An 18,826-nucleotide genomic window follows, 5' to 3' on the forward strand; every position below is an offset into this window, starting at 1 on the left:
GCTCCTGCTGCTGCTGCTGCTGCTGCTGCTGCTGCTGTTGCTGCTGCTGCTGCTGCCCCAACAACATTGACAATACAGATGGCACCACTCTGTACTAAATATCGCGCAGTACGCTCCGCTAAAATCCTAGCACTCCTTCAACCATCTCGCCCATTAAATCCCTTATTATTGATCTATTAACTCCATATTATTTTCTATTTCCCGTCTCAACATATTGTCCATCACGTGAGTCATCTCTAATCATCGATCTCAGCTATTTCATTATATTTTTTTTACACCCCGAGATGCTCATACCGCTCATGAAATTACCCCATTTTTTTCATTTCAGCATAAAATCATATCGAGAAACTCGCAGGATAAGTGGAGGTGCCTAACCATGTCCTCATTAGAGATTCCAGTTAATGTATATCCCGTTCGTACTCACTCGAATTCATTGGTAGGTTGGCATTTTTATTGGAGTCATGTCTCTCTTATACGCGGAGATTGTCTCTGTTTTGGCCATTTTTTTTTTTCGGCGGCATCTTCGAGGTAAATTCTTTGACGTTTGACCGCCGGTCAAATGGTGCCATTGACCACGCGCACCGATCTTCCTACGCAACGAATCGATAATAATGTATATGTATTTTACATTAATGTCGGTGGTGAGGTGATGTTTGGCGCCATCATGCCTGCAAACAATAAGAGGGAAAAATCTTTTCTCCTGTCACGTGATACTTCAGTGCGAGAGGAGAGAAGGGGATTTTTTATTCATTTTTGTTGGGTGTCTTTCCTCCTCTCCCGCATCAGTCGCATCTTCTGGAAGGGGATTATGGATCACTGAAATTTTTATGACGAACAGGGGAGGGGATACAGGTAGAGAAACGTCATAACGCCCCCTCATTTATTTATTTATTTACTTATTTATTAATTTTATTACAAAACTGTCTGAGAGAATGACTTGGTTTTATTCATCAGATTTTTTTTGTGCAGCTTCTGTGAGAGGTACAGATAGAGTGACGATTTCTCCCTCTGGAAAATCAGAAAACTCCAAAAACCAGTTTACAATGGCGGGTAATTACCAGCCAATCAGGGGAGAGCAAATCTCGAGGACTTTCCAAGAACTAGTAGAACTGTCATTCTTGAATGGTGGGTTGTGTATCGTGGGACTCGTGGGCGCTGCTTATCGTCTCAAAAATCTGAAATCAGAGCAGTTCTTTCTTTTTTTTTTATATTTTCTTCCAAGTTGACCGGATTCGTGGTAAAAGTTAATCTTTTTGAGTGAAAAAAAATGGAGCAGGTAAACTTGTGATTCAAGGCAGTTTTGCTCATAACCTTGCTCTCAACAATTGATATCTCATTTGTTATTGTTTTGATTCCACAGGACTTGAAACCAAAAATTGATCAAGCCTGCAGGGTTGCCGAGGAGTTCACAAAATTGTACTATGAAAGCTTGGATAAGAGGCGATTTGTGAGTTTATCTAGGTTTGATTGGAGTAAACAAAAACAAATAATTCTATTGCTTGTACTCACGTGTCGTTGAATTTTTCTTGATGAATGGCTAGATGATATCGAGACTCTACCTGGACACAGCAAGTTTGATTTGGAATGGAAATGGAACAGAAGGAAAAGATGCTATTCAGAAGTTCTGGCTTGATTTACCTGCAACAGACCACACAATCACGACCCTCGATGCTCAGCCCATCACTGGTGACTACCGCGTTCATTTATTTATTTATTAAATATGAAATTATCTGATATAATATTGGCTTGCAGGTCCTGCAGTCTCCGAGCAGCTCACCTTCCTCGTTAAAGTCAGTGGCCAAGTGAAGTACCAGGAAAAAACACCGCGACCATTCACCCAGAACTTCCTCATAACAGCTGTTGGAGACAAGTGGAAAATAGTGAGTGACTGTTTCAGAATGCAGGAGGTCATTGAAAGCACTGGTTGAGCTCAAAATTTCAACTTAGAGTAACCAATGCATCTGGGGAAATTGATATTCCAAAGAATCTTTGACACAGAAAGATAAGGACATCTTTTTTGACATATACTTTTTATTCTCAATCCTATATCAATGTATAAAGCAATAAATTTTGTATGAGCGAATCAGTACGTTGGTCAATTCTTTTCCACATTCTCATTTTTACGTGTACACTTGATGTTTTTTTTGTTTTTCGTGAAGAGAGGAAATTAAAATATCAATGACGATCGAAAGTTATAAAATAAATACGCGTATAAATAATATTAAAATTACTATAATACACATTATTATATAAAACATGATAACTCGTATCTATGATTTTTCATTCATTCCAGTATTTCAAATAGTTGTTCTTCAGTGACTATAAAGACGTTTTGGAGTAGATTGAGCACAATCGTTCAGAGGTGATGAACTAAGACAGAAATTGTTAGAAATTGTTTCGTACGTTGTCCCATAATTATCACAGGGTAAAAGAAAAATCATTTCAATTGATTGATGGGGGGCCTTTGAAAAGAGCCACCTTTAAATACAGATGGCAATATATTGATTCGATGAAGAAATGCTCGTTACATGAAGAGGGAGTATAGGCAGTGTAGAATAGGATTACAATCCACTCACTCGTTGCTACAAATGATCATCTACTCTTTTTTGTTTCTGTTGTTAAAGCGTAATCCCGATGAAATATTTTCTGAAAAAGTGGGCGACCATCTCCTCGGGTTTACGCTCTGGAAGAACAATGTTTTACTGCATTCCCACAGTGTATAAATGAAGCGCACGACACTCAAGGACTTTGATTATAATTACATTATCCTCATCTTCAGCCCACTGGAATTGGCAAATTTGTCATCACCACACGGAATATTTCAATGTAGGCGCACAATTTCTTAAATCAGTCATTCTCGACCCAAATTTTACGTCTCTTTGTTTTTACAAATACAAAATCGTTTATATTGTCCCTCGATACGCAATGAAACTGTCCGGCTTGTTTTTCAACTGATTTTTTTGTTCACTTAATTTCATATTTATAATTAAAATGCGCTAAACGCGATTACGATATACTAAGCGTTTATCCTCATGACGTTTTATAAAATTACACGTCTAAAAATGAGTGATGCGACAATAGGATTAAGAAATAGGTTTTGTTGTTTTTTTTTGTTTAGCAGTTTCTCGTTGGGTTTCGCATGCCAGTGACAAACTCGACAAAAATGACGAAAGAATGAAAAAATATTCCCACAACTTTGATTTTCCACATCCACTTTTTGATCACAAAACTCGAATCCAAGACTACATTATTTTAGTATTCACCCCCATCCGTACTGCGTAGACATAGAAAAAACCCTCAAAAAGGTAATTTTAGTTTTTCTTTCTGCAAATATAAATCGTAAATATCATATCATACCACTTCATAAGTATAGTATCAGGCTATATAGCATCGATTCACCGATTAGCTTTTCTAAAAATGATGTATCTCCTTAATTATTAAAAACTTCTGGCTTCGCTCGAAAGAGAAATACTGTTCCTTCGGTCGCTTGTTTTTTTCCTAATGACTTAGATATATGGTTTATTTATATATTTATATATATACTATATCTTCATTCAAAGATAGAGCCCCACAAAAGAGTTGAGAAGAGCCCTCCCCATTCCAGGAACCACGATTTTTAATCATCAGAAAAACGTTAAACCCAACAAATGGAAAATTAAAAACAAAACCTACTTGCCTGAATTGAAATATTTTGATTAAAAATTGCATTTATCTCTGTACCATATTCGTCATGTCTTTAGTCGTATTCTGTACGTCACTAAGTAGTCTTGTATTCTCTGTGATATTTCTCGTACCAGCAGCCCTCAGCTGTCTCGCCTGTAGCTCCAATCGTGACATCAAATCTCGAAATTGAAATCTGGCGTGAGGTGGTACAGTAGCACTCTCCACCGACGTTATGCTCTGAAGAAGCCCATGAAGAAGTCCCACCTTGTCTGACAATTGTAGCCAACTGGCCATGACGATAACAGGTGTGCCTTTGAGATTAGTAATGCTCGTTTCAATTGCATTGACTAACTCTAAGACGTCGTGTTTAGCTGCTCTTCCCTCTTTACCAGCATCCTCGTCGTGTGAGGACTTGTCACAATTGGGAGTTGCATAAATCGAGGAACCAAAGTATTTAGCAGACGATCCAATGCCCTTGGAGGGTTTTGCAGGCACCACTGGCTTCTCTGAGTCCCCAGAAGTATTAGCAGGATGCCAGGTGCGTCCATCACTCTTACTGGTCGCCGAACTCCTGGTGGAAGCCCCACTATGATCCTCTGGGCTTTCCTCCCCAGGATCCAGAACATCCTGTTTTGCGATTCCCCTCGCCCCCAACTTGGGACTGAGTGGTTGATTATCAGATGATGCCTCCTTGTTCTCCCAGAGTCTTTTCAAGCTGCTGATGCTGCCTGTACTCCTACGCTTGTCATCCCCATCATCGGGCTCTGAGGCGTCAGTGCTCGGGTCCTCTGATCTTCTATTCTTCTCCTCCTGCTGGGACTTCTCAGCATTGTCCACCTTCCTCAGTCTTGCCTTGAAATCTATTATCTGGCTATCGGTGTTCTCTTCTCGTGGATTACTTCGTTTGTCCACTTTCTTCAATTTGAAACCTACATTGCCAGAGTTCAGTACGTTTTCAGTCATTGGGGAAGGGAGTTCCTTGATTGTGGGCTTGTCCGAGTGATCTGGAGGCGGCTCCATACCCTTAACATTCGACATTGCGTATTCGTTCTGAACGACTGGCTTGATACCGTGCTCCATGCTGAAGCTAGCACACAATTCTGACAGCAATTGCGATGCAGGATCTAGTGGGACTGAAGAAACATTATTACACACGTTAGTTTTCTTCGTTGACACGATGTGTTTGGCATCAGCATTTTGTCGAATTTCGTTGATCAATTTGAGCTCGAGCATTTCCTTCATCCCAGGCTTTGAATTGAATGTATCATTAGTGGATTCATTGTTAACTGGTGGTGGTGGAGGAGGTGGTGGGGGTGGGGCCTCGAGAGGAGGTGAGAGAATGCAGCTAGTTTCGTTTTTGGCTGAGCCTGCATCTTTTCCTGGTCTGAATGGCACTTTTTTCTCGTCACATGACTTAGTGGGGCCACCAGAATCACTAGAGACCTCGCGACGTCTTAAATTCACACCGAAACGTGTTGATGCCTCCTTCACCGAGGGCTCAGCTGTTCTCACATCGTTATTCTTGTCGTCCTCGTCTGGATCTTCCCTTGATCTTCGTTCAATCTTGGATTTTCTGGTGCACACTGGCGAGCCCGAGGGTCTCGGGGGATGTGTGGCCTCGTTAATTGATGTGGAGTCGTAATGTTCCTCATTGGGAGGTGGTGGAAGGTCAAGGGGAGGCGGTGGAAATTCAAGATCAGCTAGAGTCGGTTGAATTGATCTTGAGGGACTAGCTGTTCTGAATGTCGACGTGTTGGGGGCACGAAAAGTTCGAAGACCAATGGTCTCAGGGTTGTTCTTTCTTCCCGACATGCCGCGACTCCGTGGGGAGTTTGGAGGCTGATAGGTATTGACAACTCCACTGGATGAGTTACTTCTTGTCATTTGGGGCTGATTTCGAAGATTATTTTGACGAGGCGAGAGCGAACGGTGTTGGGATAACTCTGTGGCTGGATCGTGGTGCTGGGAGTGAGATTGTTGTTGATGCTGCTGATGCTGCTGCTCAATTATGGAAGGTGCCTCACCACCAGACGGCATTCCACTCTGACGCAGCGACTCCAGGTAAGCCCCGATTCTCGCACCCTTGGGCAACGTGCCATAACGATTTATCGCACGTTTAACATTTTGCACTTCCAGGGCACCCACGTGCACCAGCTGAAACAACATTTCATGCTCACGTATTTATTTAATGCATTAGGAATTATTGTTCTTATCAGTTTTCATGAAAAAAAAAAATAAGCTGTGACTATTCAAGCAGTGCTAGATGCATTTACCGATGGACTCTGATTGAATTTCAATGATTTTGTTGTTAAAAAAGTGGGAGGCAACCAAAAACATGGCACAACTACTGGCTACCACCTTCGTAAAAGCTTCGCGTATTTGTTTTTATTTATTTTTTTTTTGTTTTCTTTTTCTGTTATTTATACCTTCTGTGGAAGTACTTCCTTAGATGGATACTGTCGTGTTTTAATTTGTTTCTGATTGCACTGTATGTTGAGCTCTGGTGATGCAGATCGCTGCAGTGGTGGTAAATTTGGCTCGGCAGTACCCTGGGACCCATCGCCATCCTCATCCATCTCGCAGCCTGTCGTTGGTACTGAAGCCATTGTCACGAGATCTCGCGTGATACCTGGGTTTTTTCAAGTTCAAATAAAAAGATAATGTGTGTACTGGGGTTTTATCTCGATTATTTTTTTTTTGTTTTATTTTGTTTTCATTTTTTCATTCTATCCACGCTGGGGTGAATCATTGGATGTTGATTATTTGTTTGTTTATTTTCAGTTATAAGATGCTGAAGCGTAATCGATCAGAGGTGGTGGCAAGCGCTGTTCAAAGCACGAGCGTTTCTTTAGTTACATTGTCAATTATCGAAATTTTCTTTTGCTCAGGTCATTCTCCGTAAATCTAAGTCAGTGGGTCTTGATGAACTTTCATTCTAGCTCCTAAGGGCGTTCGGATTATTTAACAAACGCATTTAAATCGTTCGGGTATTAGTAAACTCACGTAACACTGCTTGAACTCGATAAAAACGTGATGAGTCGATGAAAAAATAAATGAGTCAAGCTACGACAGTGAATATTCCATACGAAAATGGTATGAGCAAAGTGACAGGGGTTCTCACTGTGAATATGATAAAACAATATTATAAATTCTACGATTACGATCGCTAATTAGAATGCCATGCAGATATGTACATTATTGATTGTGTTCCAACGTATGAATAGAATCTCTCTAAAAAAAAAAACCTAAACGCTTTCTCTAAAAATTCAACAACACAAATTAGACAGAATTTTTATAAAAAGCGCTAGATTGTCGAATGAAATTTTTTCCTCCTCGACACTTGTGAATACAATAAAGACTTCGATAAATGAAAAGGAAAATTGAGAGTGTAGATCGGGTTTGGTGAGATCTACGAATGCATGACTTCATAAAAAAAAAAATTGCACTATGACTAATTATACATTCCGAGCTGTCCTCGTGATGACAGAAATCATACGAAAGAACAGCTTTCAAAGGAAAAAGAAGATTCCGGGAGAATGACCCACGTAATATTACACTGTATTTTTTATTATTCAAACCGAACACAGATTCTATGCACGATGCAGATTATCGAAGGGATCGAGGCTCAATAAAGATTTATTCAAGATAATTTGTATATTCTCCATAAGCGACACGTGCATTATCTTTTATGGATGCTTAAAATGTTTTGAGATTCAGTGAAATACCTTCAAAAACGTTATCAATACCATTTAGATCGGTCCCATCGTCTAACGTCACAGTGCCTACATCAATATTCTGCTGATCTTGCTCCTGGTAAGCTGAGTCACGAAATGAACTGCACGACGACAGCAAACTGAACACAAACACCAATTCCAATTAATATTGACGATTTTTTTTCAAATAATTAATGAAGTTGTTCTCATATTAATTAATTGTTCTCACCTTGTTCTCTTGGGGGGAGCTGGTGCCTGTTTGCCTTTCTTGTTAGTCGATCGACGCATCTGAACGATACTGCTATTACCTTTACTCGAGTGACCACTCATGAATGTACTCAGCTTGGTAACACTACTCGCACCATCTGCATCAATGGAAATCCCATGAGTTATTGATTCAATACGACAGACACTGAATTAAAAGGTAAATGCAAGAATTACAATTTTGACCTTGCGTTAAACCTGAGGTAGACAGTTGATCGGACACGAGAACAAGGCCATGAATATTCCCAGTACTTCCAGTCTGGGATTTTTTATAGGACAGAGTTGGAGTATCACCTCCTCCCTGCAGTTGCTTCTCCACTTCCTCGCTGATACTGGAGTCTTGAAACATATTCTCGAGGGAATGATGAATTTCTTTGAATGTCGGTCTCTCGACAGCACTCCACTGCCAGCACTGGCGCATGAGTTCATAAACCTTGGGTGGACATCCAGGTGGACACTCCATCCTGTATCCCTTCTCGAGCATATGATACACATCGGTTAGATCGACTCCAGGATAAGGCGACATACCATACGTAGCAATCTCCCAGAGTAGAATGCCAAACGCCCACACATCAGATTTCGTAGAGAATTTATTGTAGGCAAGGCCCTCGGGGGCCGTCCATTTGATGGGAAATTTGGCTCCAGCGTGTGCAGTGTAAGTGTCATCCCTCATAAGCCTTGCTAAACCAAAATCAGCGACTTTCACCAGGTGATTTTCCCCAACTAGACAATTCCTCGCGGCCAAATCTCTGTGAATAAAATTCCTACTCTCGAGGTAGCTCATTCCACTAGCAATCTGCGTCGCCATGTGCATTAAAACCACAGCATTGATTTGGTGTTTGCTCTCGTTACGCAAGTAATCGAGAAGATTTCCCTTGCTCATGAATTCTGTAATGATGTAGAAAGGTGGTTCACGTGTACAAACCCCGAGCAATTGTACGAGATTTCTGTGCTTCATTTCCTTCATTATGGCAGCTTCTTCGAGAAAATCTTTCAACGCCATAGTGTCCTCCTTGAGTGTTTTAACAGCAACAGTCATGTTATATCTCTTCCAAACAGCCTCGTAAACGTCCCCATACTGTCCACCCCCCAATTTATGTCTCATGACAATGTCAGTGCGATTGATCTCCCACTCATCAGGCTCGGGACTCAGGGGAAATACTGTTGGCTTATTATGTTTGGGGGCTGGATAAAGGAGTTGCGTTATTAATCCATCCGCCAGCATTGAATGATGATGTACGAGTTCAGCGAGTGTATTAAATTTACTCTCAGTTGTGACAAACATCTTTCCATCGCTATCCTCATTTATTCTGTAATGATAAACTCTTCCCTCGTATCTTAATGAAATACTTCGTTGTCCAGGACTGCTTTCAGACTCGCGCACAAGAAAGCTGCCATTTATTCCAGAGCTCAAAAGATATTCAGCAGCATTTCTCGCTATTCTTCCATGATACCAGGAATGTTTTTCCAATGAATTGACCGGTGTCACGTAATTAGATGGCACCCATCCCACTTGACCAGTGCTCGAATGGGCTTCACACCATTCGCCACTTTTATTGTAACTTAATATCCGAACTTGTTCACCTGAAAAATACGAAAAAGAAAAAAAAACGTTTTAGATGGAATAACGTTGGAACGATCGTTGGTTAGTAACTGATTGATAGAGAGAGGGGGAATTTGAAGCGCCAAGGAATTGGATGGATAATGAAAGGGTGATACCTTTTTTTAAGCTAAGTTGATTCTCCCCACCAGCCTGAAAGTCATAAAGTGCAACAAACAATTGTGGATCATCTTCTTCCTGTGCTAAAAGATTCTCCTTGCTCGTCCATCTGTTAGCAGCCTCGAGTAGACTGCCACCAGTGACACTCGAGTGTTGAGAAAAATTAGACTGCTGTGACAGTGACTGGACACTTGAGCCACTCGGTGGATCACCCTCGGGCAAGGCAGGAATATGTGGTAGAGGCCTACTTTGCAAAAGTGCTTCTGCAAAAAATAATATAACAAAATGAACAATGTAATGGAGAAACAATAACTCAAGACCACTCATATCGAAAGACTCAATCCAATGAAAACAATGAGAGATACGAGAGTCATTCAATGAATAAAACAATAATCGTGTACAAAGGAAACAAATAACGAGACATTTGGAAAATCAATAATGCATACAAATGAAACAGTCGTTTGTGAAATAAAAGAAGCATGGAGATGGAGGAAAAGGGATGACAAGGAGTGTTGTAAAAAAAAAAACACGTTCATGAGGGAGGTGGGAGGAGAGGTTGAAGTGTGGATATGAAGAAGGGACTCACCGCTGTGCTCGGTAAAAATATTTGATCCGATGAACCGCGATTCCTTGGGATTTCTCGGCTGCTTTCGGGTCTGTCTCACTGTTGAGCCGGCTGGTAAAATCCTGTCCTTGGTCTGTTGAGCACCCATCGTTTGACAATTACCATAGCCCTTGCACTGCTCTCAATCTCTCAATCCTTCCTGACTCCCCCCCGTGTTCTCCCCCTGCGTTCGACCCTCCTTTTTTTTATATCGAAAGACAATCCACTGGGTATCCTCTCTCTCACTCACTTCAACCCCCTGACCGGTTTGCCACTGAAATGTGTATCCCGAGACAATAACTCCTCCGGCGCATCGACTTCCGCCACCCCACCAATTACGTTTTATCAACAGTTCCCTTCACATATTATCGCAAAACCCACGATTTTTAACACTGAGTTTAATCAACATGAGCACTCGTTAATACTATGTACGAGCTAGACTAAAATAACACTGTTTGACGGGGCGAGATCTGCAGTTTCACATCGTCCTCGCCTTTTCCCTTGGGATCTATCCGCTGCCAGTTCCTTGGTTGATTTTTTTTTTTAATCACACCGAGCCTATCACTCCCTCTGTCCTTTGCATGTCAATTGCATGTCGGACACACGACAACGGCCATATTTGACAGCTTTTGATGTCGATTATTTGGCTGTTAGGTGCATTGCCACAGGGCGAGGAACCCGAACCAGCCGAGGGAGAGGAGAACACTGAGGAGAGAATCGAGAGAATCACACGGCATTCAGGGTGGGGATGATGTACAGCTCTGGGTTCTATTCGTTTTATTCAGCGAATTGAGAATTTCTGTGGGGAAATCTCAAGAGTTAGACGTGCTTGTGCCTGTTCAGAGTCCTGAAAAATCCTGGAGGGAGAGAGACACTCTCATTGGTCTCCCCCCGTCTTTTTATTTTTCTAAGGACTTTGCTTCCTTTTTTCCCCTCTGATATTTACTCATGGCTTTTTCAGAGGTTCCCCATGGGGTTCGCACAGATACAAAACGGCCAATCCAGAGGAGGATATGCCCTCGGAGCCAATTCCCATTGGAGGATCACCTCGGGTTTCGTTACCCATAGAGAAACATCACCCGGACTGATTGTCCACGAGAAAACTTGTAAGGAACTTGATAACGGCTGGGTTTCGTTCGTACTTTTACAACTCTACACCGAGCGCCTTCAACACTGTGGTGATAAATCGCACCGCACAATTCAACATGAGACAAGAAAATACCTCCCGAGCAGAGTTGATAAAACAGTGTTGGTATGGTAATAATTATAAAAACTTGCACATAATTTCCTCCTCAATTGCTGGTAAGTGTCAACTTATCATTCTTTTGATACATATTCAATCTAAGGGATGCCGCTGCCCGACACATAAAGAAAAGTGGTGAGAGTTCATTTTCAGGGCTTTCTATGGAAAACATATAAATAGTTGATATTTTTTTATGAAAATCTTATAGATTTTTTTTATTATTGAAAAAAAAACCTGTGGAATTTTGAACAGTAATCGGCAAAACAATATTTCCGTGGAGTTTCAGGGGAAATTATGACGCGTTCACAATAACGCGATCAAGTCCATGGACTCAAATCTAAACTATTTTTTTCGATATTGATTATTTTTATTTGACCACCCGGATCCTCTCCGAGGGGTAGGCACAATTCTCTATTTCTTTGCCATTTATTTATTAATTCTTTCATAATAATTGTAGCTTTCATTCATCATCATTATATTTTCAATAATGAAATAATGACAAGATATTTTTCAAAGTTTTTTGTCAATATATTAAAAATATATTCATAATATTCATTATCCACGAAGATATTTAATTATATGAAAATTGAATTCAATCACTAATAATTAAATTTAATTACTAATAATTAATTTTTCTGTTTTGCTTCCTGAATTTTTATTTATAATAATGATAACAGTTCTACGACACCACGTCTTTGGCACCCAATTTTTCATGAGAAATGGATAAATATAATAAATATAAATAATAATGAGGAATGGATATAATGAATAAATAGAAAATTTAAACGAATGTATTCACGAATCCCTATAAGTAACGAAATCGTCAATAATAATTATCAATGCTATTAGAAAAGTTGGGGTTAAGTGAATAGTTAATTGTTTTAATGAGAATGAATAATTTTTTGCAGACAGGAGAGTTCTTTTTTTTTCAAAATGAAAAAGAACATTTGGCAGCCCCCACTCTATCATATTGAGTTTGAGTTTGGAGTTTGAGTGTGTAGAAGAATGTACATATACTGAAGTGAGGGTTAACTTGCCTGGGACCCCCACTCCAGGTAATTATCACTAGCAACCGTGTTCCCCACTCTGGATGGTGAAGGATAGAGTAATGGTAACTTGAGTGTTATGAGAGTGCAGTTGTTGGTCGTGGATTGTGGAATGATGGTAGCAGGCCGGTCTCCTAGGATCCCGCAGCCGCAGGGAGCCGAGCTGAGCCGAATAGAGAAAATAAAACTCGAAAGGTGTAGGTTGCATTTCAGTGAAAAAGGCCGAATGTACCCGGGTGGGTGTACACACAATTACCAGGCCAACGTGCACCATTTCGGCCAGTACACCAGGACCTCGCATCACTCCCCAATCCTCCATAAAATAATTCACGTAATTTATCAATTTACCATTGTGCCATAAACGACTCGTTACGGGCATTTAAACGAGACATGGAATAAATTATTCGTATAAACACATATGTCGTGAGGGATTGGGACGTTGTCATCGGAGAGTGCAATCCAGTCGCTCATCATTTGTTAAGGAATTTTTATTTGTTGAGAGTTTGTGGAGACGCTTGTCAGGCTGTTTTTTTTTTCTCTTGATTTTTTTTTTCATTTCATTTTGTTGAGATATCGAACGTCGAGTGGAGACGTGTGTGCTGGGTGTAACAAGCATACGCCTCGAGCAAGCGTTTACCGTAGGGCTTTCACAAACACCAAATGTGCCTGACTCTTGTAGCTATTTATCCAATAAATATCACTGATGAGTGTGAAAAAAAAAATAGTGACAGCCATGGATATTGACTGTCCAATTGTTAGTCTCAAACGTTCCAGTAGTGCTCCTATGATTAATGAAATCAGTGCCACTATGTCCGTCAGCTCACCATCTACATCTGCGCCGAGGTATTATTGCATTTATTTTACATTAAATTTATTTTTTGTCTGAATATTATTGACATTATTTGGCTTTAAACTGGGGGGTGTTAGGAGGCTCGGGGTTGTCATGAGGTTTGTCACGATTTATCAAGGTTTTTTAGGCTTCTTGTTCAGATTTTCTACCTGCATGTTCTTTTGAAGCTGCTGGCCACAGCAGCAGATTTTGGAGCGTTGTGGATAATTTTTTATTGACCACTTGCTCCACTCCAAATGACGATTTTTTAATTAGTGAATTTGGTCAGGGGTTTTGAGAATTGACTGTGGGGAATGCGGTAGTGATTTTGCTGACAAAATGGGCGAACCTTTGAGGGATCGTCCAAGATGCAATTGAGATTAGAAATAATTTTGGAGAAAGGGGAGAGATCGGTCAGTCGTGGAATTTGATAATGTGTATTTGACAGGGGAAATTATTTTGGGTTTATATTTTGAAGGGTTTGGTTAAAGAAACCACGAGGAGAGAGATCCTATGAGTTATTTCTCTGGAATCACTTTGGGTTGCGATGAGGGATTTCAAATGCAACACATTCCATTGGCCTGAACTCAAGCTCAACATTATTGCAATTTTAATTGTAAAAAAGTCTTACATTTCCTTCTCACTTTACTCCTCCACTCAAGGACATTTTCACAATTGAAAAACTTTACTAAAGATCCCCTTTTATCAGAGGACTTTTTTTCTTCATTCCATAATTCCAGTTTTTGAATACAATTTTTAATAAATATATAAGATATTTCTAACAAATGAGGTGAAATGAACTTCAAGTTTCAGTAGAATAATTTTTACAGAAAAATCGAACTCCATTGACGAATAATAATAGAGTCATTTTTCTGGAATACTCCAACGGGGTATTTGGATATTTTGTGATGGCATTATTGTTCTCCACCGAAATTTTAAGGGAGATTCATTGGGATTTTCTATATAATTCATTGTGTTTTTCTCATTCTCGTAAGTCTGGTTCCCTCTCGTAAGTTTTAGATCCCTAATCAAATATTTGAGAACACATGAGAAATTTACGGAAGTAAATACTGTTAGAATTTTTTTCGTGATAGTCTATTCCCTCAACCGAATAAATGATTTTAGGAAGAAATGACGGTGCGGCTTTTTGTAGCTGGAAACATTTCGAACTGATTTATCAGGATTATAATTGCCACTTAACAAACTGTCGAAATCAACATGTTCAATGCTCAATTTCACTTTCATTACTTAGACCTTCCTTCACAAAAAAAAAGAAACTAACAGAGATAACGTTTCAAAAATTCAATGGAGTCTTAATAGTCTATTACACGAACGGTTTTAAAATAGAAAATTCTGCAGTTAATTTTGAATAGGAATTATTATCAGTAAAAAGCTTCTGGTTGTATCTCCAGTTCGTGTTGTTGATAACGATTTCTTAACAAAGTTGAAATAAGACAGAATTACGGGCAATAACGAAAAAAAAAACACAAAGAAAAATGAAGAATTCGATATGAAACTTTTGGCTTCACACGTTTGTACTAAGTAATTTATTTGTGTGTACAAAAATTACTAGCTACAAATTTTTCCTTGTATTTTTCCTCTTTTTTTTCCGTATATTCCACGTGTTAACTCGGTTTCTGCTATATTTATGAGGAAATGATTCTTGACGAGTGTCTCGACATATTCAAAAGGAACGTGACGTTTCAATGGCAGAGTTCTGCAGTTTTTCTGATTGTCGTTATCTTATGAAGTGTAGATAGACTATTCGTCTGCACATGCCAGTAAAATATGACAGAAAACATAAAAGCAAAGTATTCTTGAAGAATAATGCGAGAAACTGCATTGAAAATTGATACCAATTGTATGAATAATCGCTAAAAGTCTGGGATCCACTTGGCAGGTCTGGAAGGACGTGAGCATGAGCATTGAATAGAATCCATAGTTGAAGGTATCAGAAATCGTGAATATGGAAATTAGTGATGGAGACAATTGTGTCGAGGGAAAGTATTGACTTTCCAATGGTTCTTGCCACGGTCCTTGATATTTTGGGATTAATTCAAAGACACAATTCCTGATCTCTAATTATGAAGTGGTTTAATTTAGGTTGACCTGATGGAATAGTATCCAATCTCATTCCATCAGATTAACATGTAATATCTCCAATGGAGAGTAAGATTTTAATTCATGTAATCCTTCAATTACTTATCATGTTTGATATTTCAGGGATGCAGTGGCAACTTTTAATCTATTTTCCAATACACCGAGAACGAGGCGATTCAGCACAAGTGTAATTATCATTACCACTCATTATCGTTAGTGTAGTAACAAAGTAATCGATTGAGAGGTCAATTTTTCATATCCTAGTGGCTATAGAATTATCTGGATCACGCTTCAAAAATTACTCTTTTATTTTCGCTCTACTATCTTTGAGGGGGCATAATTTGATCTCCGAGATAAATAATTTCCTTACGTGATTCTTGGATTGGATTAATTATTCATATTTTCGAGGATTTATTGGTTTATATCTGAAAGAACGAACGATATCCAGGCACTTTGGCAACAATTAATTAATTATTGGTATTAACGTAGAGAATGTTTATGGTTTTTAAAATTAAGCAGTAAATCAAATAATCATGTAATTATGTTGTACTGCAGAGTCCGGGAAGCGCTCCAAGACTGACACCACGTGTGAATCAACTGAAGCAGGAAGAATGTCTGGATGTTGCTGGTCGCGAGGCAGCCCATGAAAAGGAGATTCACAGTGCAATGCAGATATCACAGTCCTGGGAGGACCTGACACTAGAGGCCGAAGGGCTGTCCTTTAAGGACTCCGAATCGCCGACACAGCAGCTGAATAAATTGGAGAGGCATATAACGAAACGAGTGTTTGATCCACTCAATCTGAATCTACCAGCGAGTGGTGGACCACCATTATGCTCATCTCCATCGCCCACGAGGTCGCATCTTGGGCAGCGCCAGTGCTATTCACCTGGTTTGCACATGGTCAATTGGAAGACTAATTTATCACCGAGTCCAACGAGGAAGGCCTTTGCCACTAGGCGCAGTTTGAGTCCCATTGCTATTCGACCGAGTTGTCTGGGGCCTGTCAAGAGGAAGTTTGAGCTTGATGATAGCAATGGGGATCAGCTGCTGCAGCCACCCGTCAAGCGGACGTCAACGCTAGTTTTATCAAGTTCTCCGAGGTGAGACGATTTTTACAATTCAAGTATTCACTTAATCTTACAAAATGTACTTTCCAGGTTGTCAAGTCCTCTACCAGGGACGATAAGTTCTGTGGGAACTCCTGAGTCGTTGTCCAGCGTAGACTCCCCAGGTTTTTTTTCATTTCGGCCTGTAGACAGTCCGTCCCCCAGTCGAGTGATAACGAATGGGGATGAGCCCATGAACGAAGCCAACGATCTGATTAAAGCGAACGATGAGGTGCAGGTAGATCAGGTTAGCCAGTGCAATCACAGGTGAACTACTTCTTTTGAGCAATCAATTATCGTTACCCCATCAATATTCAATTGTAACCCATAACAAATTCAACATAACAAGATAATTCGTCATAGTTGTCTTCAATTAGTGCGTATTAAATGAATTAATTAATGCTGATTGCTACTTGCCCAAAGGTGCCAGATAAACGCAAAATTTCCTTATCACGTGGGAAGAAAATTCAATGGAAAATTCTAAGTTTCTTGCAGAATCCTATCCGGTGATTAAATTTTTGCCTAAAATTTGTCACGTTAATTTTTTGAGTTTGAGAGATCTTCCCTTCGAGGGATTATTAATTCAGACATCACAATTTCGTTTTAACATTCTTTGTTTAGAACTTGTTGATTGCTGAGTGAAGCTAGAACGAAAAATATCGGACAATTTTTTTTGCTGTTTTTCGAAATTTCATGATTTCATGCAGTAAAAATAACCGGCAAAATTCAAAGTCTCTTGATTTTTCAATTGGAGATTCGGAATTAAAAACACAGAGAATAGGTATTTTTTGTGCAATCTGTTGAATATTTAATGATAAAATTCTGGAATAATTTTTCGGTTCCTTCGTAATTTTTCAATGAGACAAGTTGAAAAATTAAAATTGCAATGAGATAAGTTGCATTGGAAAATAAATTTCCAGTAGAAATCAGTAAAAGTTGAAATTTCCAGTTGACATTTCCTTCACACGATTGATTATTCTCGGATGAGTAAAAGTAATAAGGAAAAGTGTTTGGAGAAGTCTCCACTTTTTTGCGTGAATATTTGCAAGTGTGACATTTTCATCACACAATAATATATGTATAGTTATATATTTTTTAATGAGAAACTCCATTTACCTGACTGTGTTGGGAGGGTGTATAGGCGAAACTTGTTGGCGCATCCAGTCGATACAGTGGCCTCGAGGACAATGAAAAATCATTGTAACTCGCTTTTTAATAATTATCTATGTTTTCTCTTCGATTACGTTTTCCACTTCCTCGGGGCCTGTACTTATAGCTAGTCTTTTTCGTTATCATTCGAAATCCCATTTCTTATTGAATGGGACGAATTACGCGTCGCGAAACTAGGACGTAGCTTGATTTAACTATTTAATTCAGAGCTGAGTGCCATAAGTGTAAAGAGACTGTTGTCTTTTTAATAGTTTTGCCTTCGACGCTGATGGGTATTTTGAAGATTCAATGTTGTCTTCTTAGGAGAGTCTCTTGAAAGTCCATTTAGAATTTTGTGTGAACATTTTTTGGATTTTAGGACAGATTAGTTGAGAGAGATGATCAACTTGTTTTTAGTTATCCTCTATTTACAAAGGAACCACTGAAATTTTAGTTTTCCCAAACTTCTTTTAATTTGGTGTAAATATAGATTAGTGAACAAATTAATATTCAAGAAGTTGATTGGATAATTTTCCTTTGCTTCATGTATTACCTGCAACGGTATTTTTTCGTGATTGTTGATAGAACTTGAAAATTCGATGTATTATCCTTCAGAGATCACGAAGACTTTCAGATGTAAATCGAAATATCACAATACCTTTTGTATTGCTTAGGATTTTCTTCTACAGAGAGATTGCAACATTTCTCGAGAGAAAAGACAGATGTATTCTCAAGACAAGTCTTCATCGAAAAAATGTCTCTTTGAAAACCATTCGAATTATCATAAATGATTTTGGTATGAAAATTTAACAAGTGTCTTTACATGAGATATTTCTATCAGTAATGGATTATTAATACTTCATTATTTTATATTACTAATAAGAGTATTTCTATGTAGACTTTTACCAGAGTGTTATTTTTTTCGTTTTTAAGACAAAACTTATTCGAGAACTTCTGTTCCCTCATTAACGAGATGATTTGAAAATTACCCAAGGATTGTATCAGAGTGACGTGCACATTATTTTCCAAACGTCTTAGCAACTTTTGCCCGTAGAGAAAAATGTCAAATCATCTCGCTCTCTCGATATTGTTTCAAGAATTTTTTTTTCTGAAAAAAAAATGCATTTTTTTCTGAAAAAAAAAATTCAAAAAACAGAAAAAAAAAATTCAAAAAATTCAGAAAACAGTTAAATTATTTTAATCAATCAATTCTCATTATTATTTATTCTACATCACCAATGAATTGATTACAATAATCATAATTAATTGAATAGTGTTATATATGGAACAAAATACCTCGAAAAATCATGTTCTCTCAATTAAGCTCCACTTACGATTTAATTGTTCTACTTCCACTTTAATGAATTTTCACTACTTCGTTACTAA

At 38.9% G+C, this 18,826-nt stretch overlaps 3 protein-coding genes across 6 annotated transcripts; 2 read left to right on the forward strand and 1 right to left on the reverse strand.

Moving 5' to 3' along the window:
- The first annotated feature begins 147 nt into the window (after positions 1 to 147).
- On the forward strand, positions 148 to 2,086 carry Nxt1 (NTF2-related export protein 1). The gene is made up of 6 exons (XM_011301024.1): positions 148 to 225; positions 329 to 852; positions 970 to 1,276; positions 1,361 to 1,447; positions 1,542 to 1,686; positions 1,753 to 2,086. Exons 3-6 carry the CDS (start codon positions 1,268 to 1,270, stop codon positions 1,926 to 1,928), a joined length of 417 nt encoding a protein of 138 aa, XP_011299326.1. The 5' UTR covers positions 148 to 225; positions 329 to 852; positions 970 to 1,267; the 3' UTR covers positions 1,929 to 2,086.
- A 516-nt stretch (positions 2,087 to 2,602) lies between these two features.
- Abl (tyrosine-protein kinase Abl) lies at positions 2,603 to 11,185 on the reverse strand. 3 transcript variants are annotated; one of them, XM_011301026.1, is made up of 7 exons: positions 9,947 to 11,185; positions 9,360 to 9,623; positions 7,827 to 9,224; positions 7,606 to 7,741; positions 7,389 to 7,516; positions 6,090 to 6,292; positions 2,603 to 5,817 (listed from the first exon to the last, which is right to left on the reverse strand). In XM_011301026.1, the coding sequence occupies exons 1-7, from the start codon at positions 10,071 to 10,073 to the stop codon at positions 3,709 to 3,711; spliced, it is 4,365 nt and encodes a 1,454-aa protein (XP_011299328.1). In that variant the 5' UTR covers positions 10,074 to 11,185; the 3' UTR covers positions 2,603 to 3,708. The 3 variants fall into 3 exon arrangements, with proteins under 3 accessions (XP_011299328.1, XP_011299329.1, XP_011299327.1); XM_011301027.1 differs by having other exon boundaries at positions 7,410 to 7,516; positions 7,818 to 9,224; XM_011301025.1 differs by having other exon boundaries at positions 7,818 to 9,224.
- A 208-nt stretch (positions 11,186 to 11,393) lies between these two features.
- LOC105264266 (protein FAM122A) lies at positions 11,394 to 17,157 on the forward strand. 2 transcript variants are annotated; one of them, XM_011301029.1, is made up of 6 exons: positions 11,394 to 11,604; positions 12,116 to 12,262; positions 12,345 to 13,096; positions 15,306 to 15,369; positions 15,738 to 16,285; positions 16,343 to 17,157. In XM_011301029.1, the coding sequence occupies exons 3-6, from the start codon at positions 12,957 to 12,959 to the stop codon at positions 16,560 to 16,562; spliced, it is 972 nt and encodes a 323-aa protein (XP_011299331.1). In that variant the 5' UTR covers positions 11,394 to 11,604; positions 12,116 to 12,262; positions 12,345 to 12,956; the 3' UTR covers positions 16,563 to 17,157. The 2 variants fall into 2 exon arrangements, with proteins under 2 accessions (XP_011299331.1, XP_011299330.1); XM_011301028.1 differs by having other exon boundaries at positions 12,116 to 13,096.
- The last annotated feature ends 1,669 nt before the right edge of the window (positions 17,158 to 18,826 follow it).

Source organism: Fopius arisanus, unplaced genomic scaffold (assembly GCF_000806365.1).
Source record: "Fopius arisanus strain USDA-PBARC FA_bdor unplaced genomic scaffold, ASM80636v1 scaffold00020, whole genome shotgun sequence".
Taxonomy (NCBI): domain Eukaryota; kingdom Metazoa; phylum Arthropoda; class Insecta; order Hymenoptera; family Braconidae; genus Fopius; species Fopius arisanus.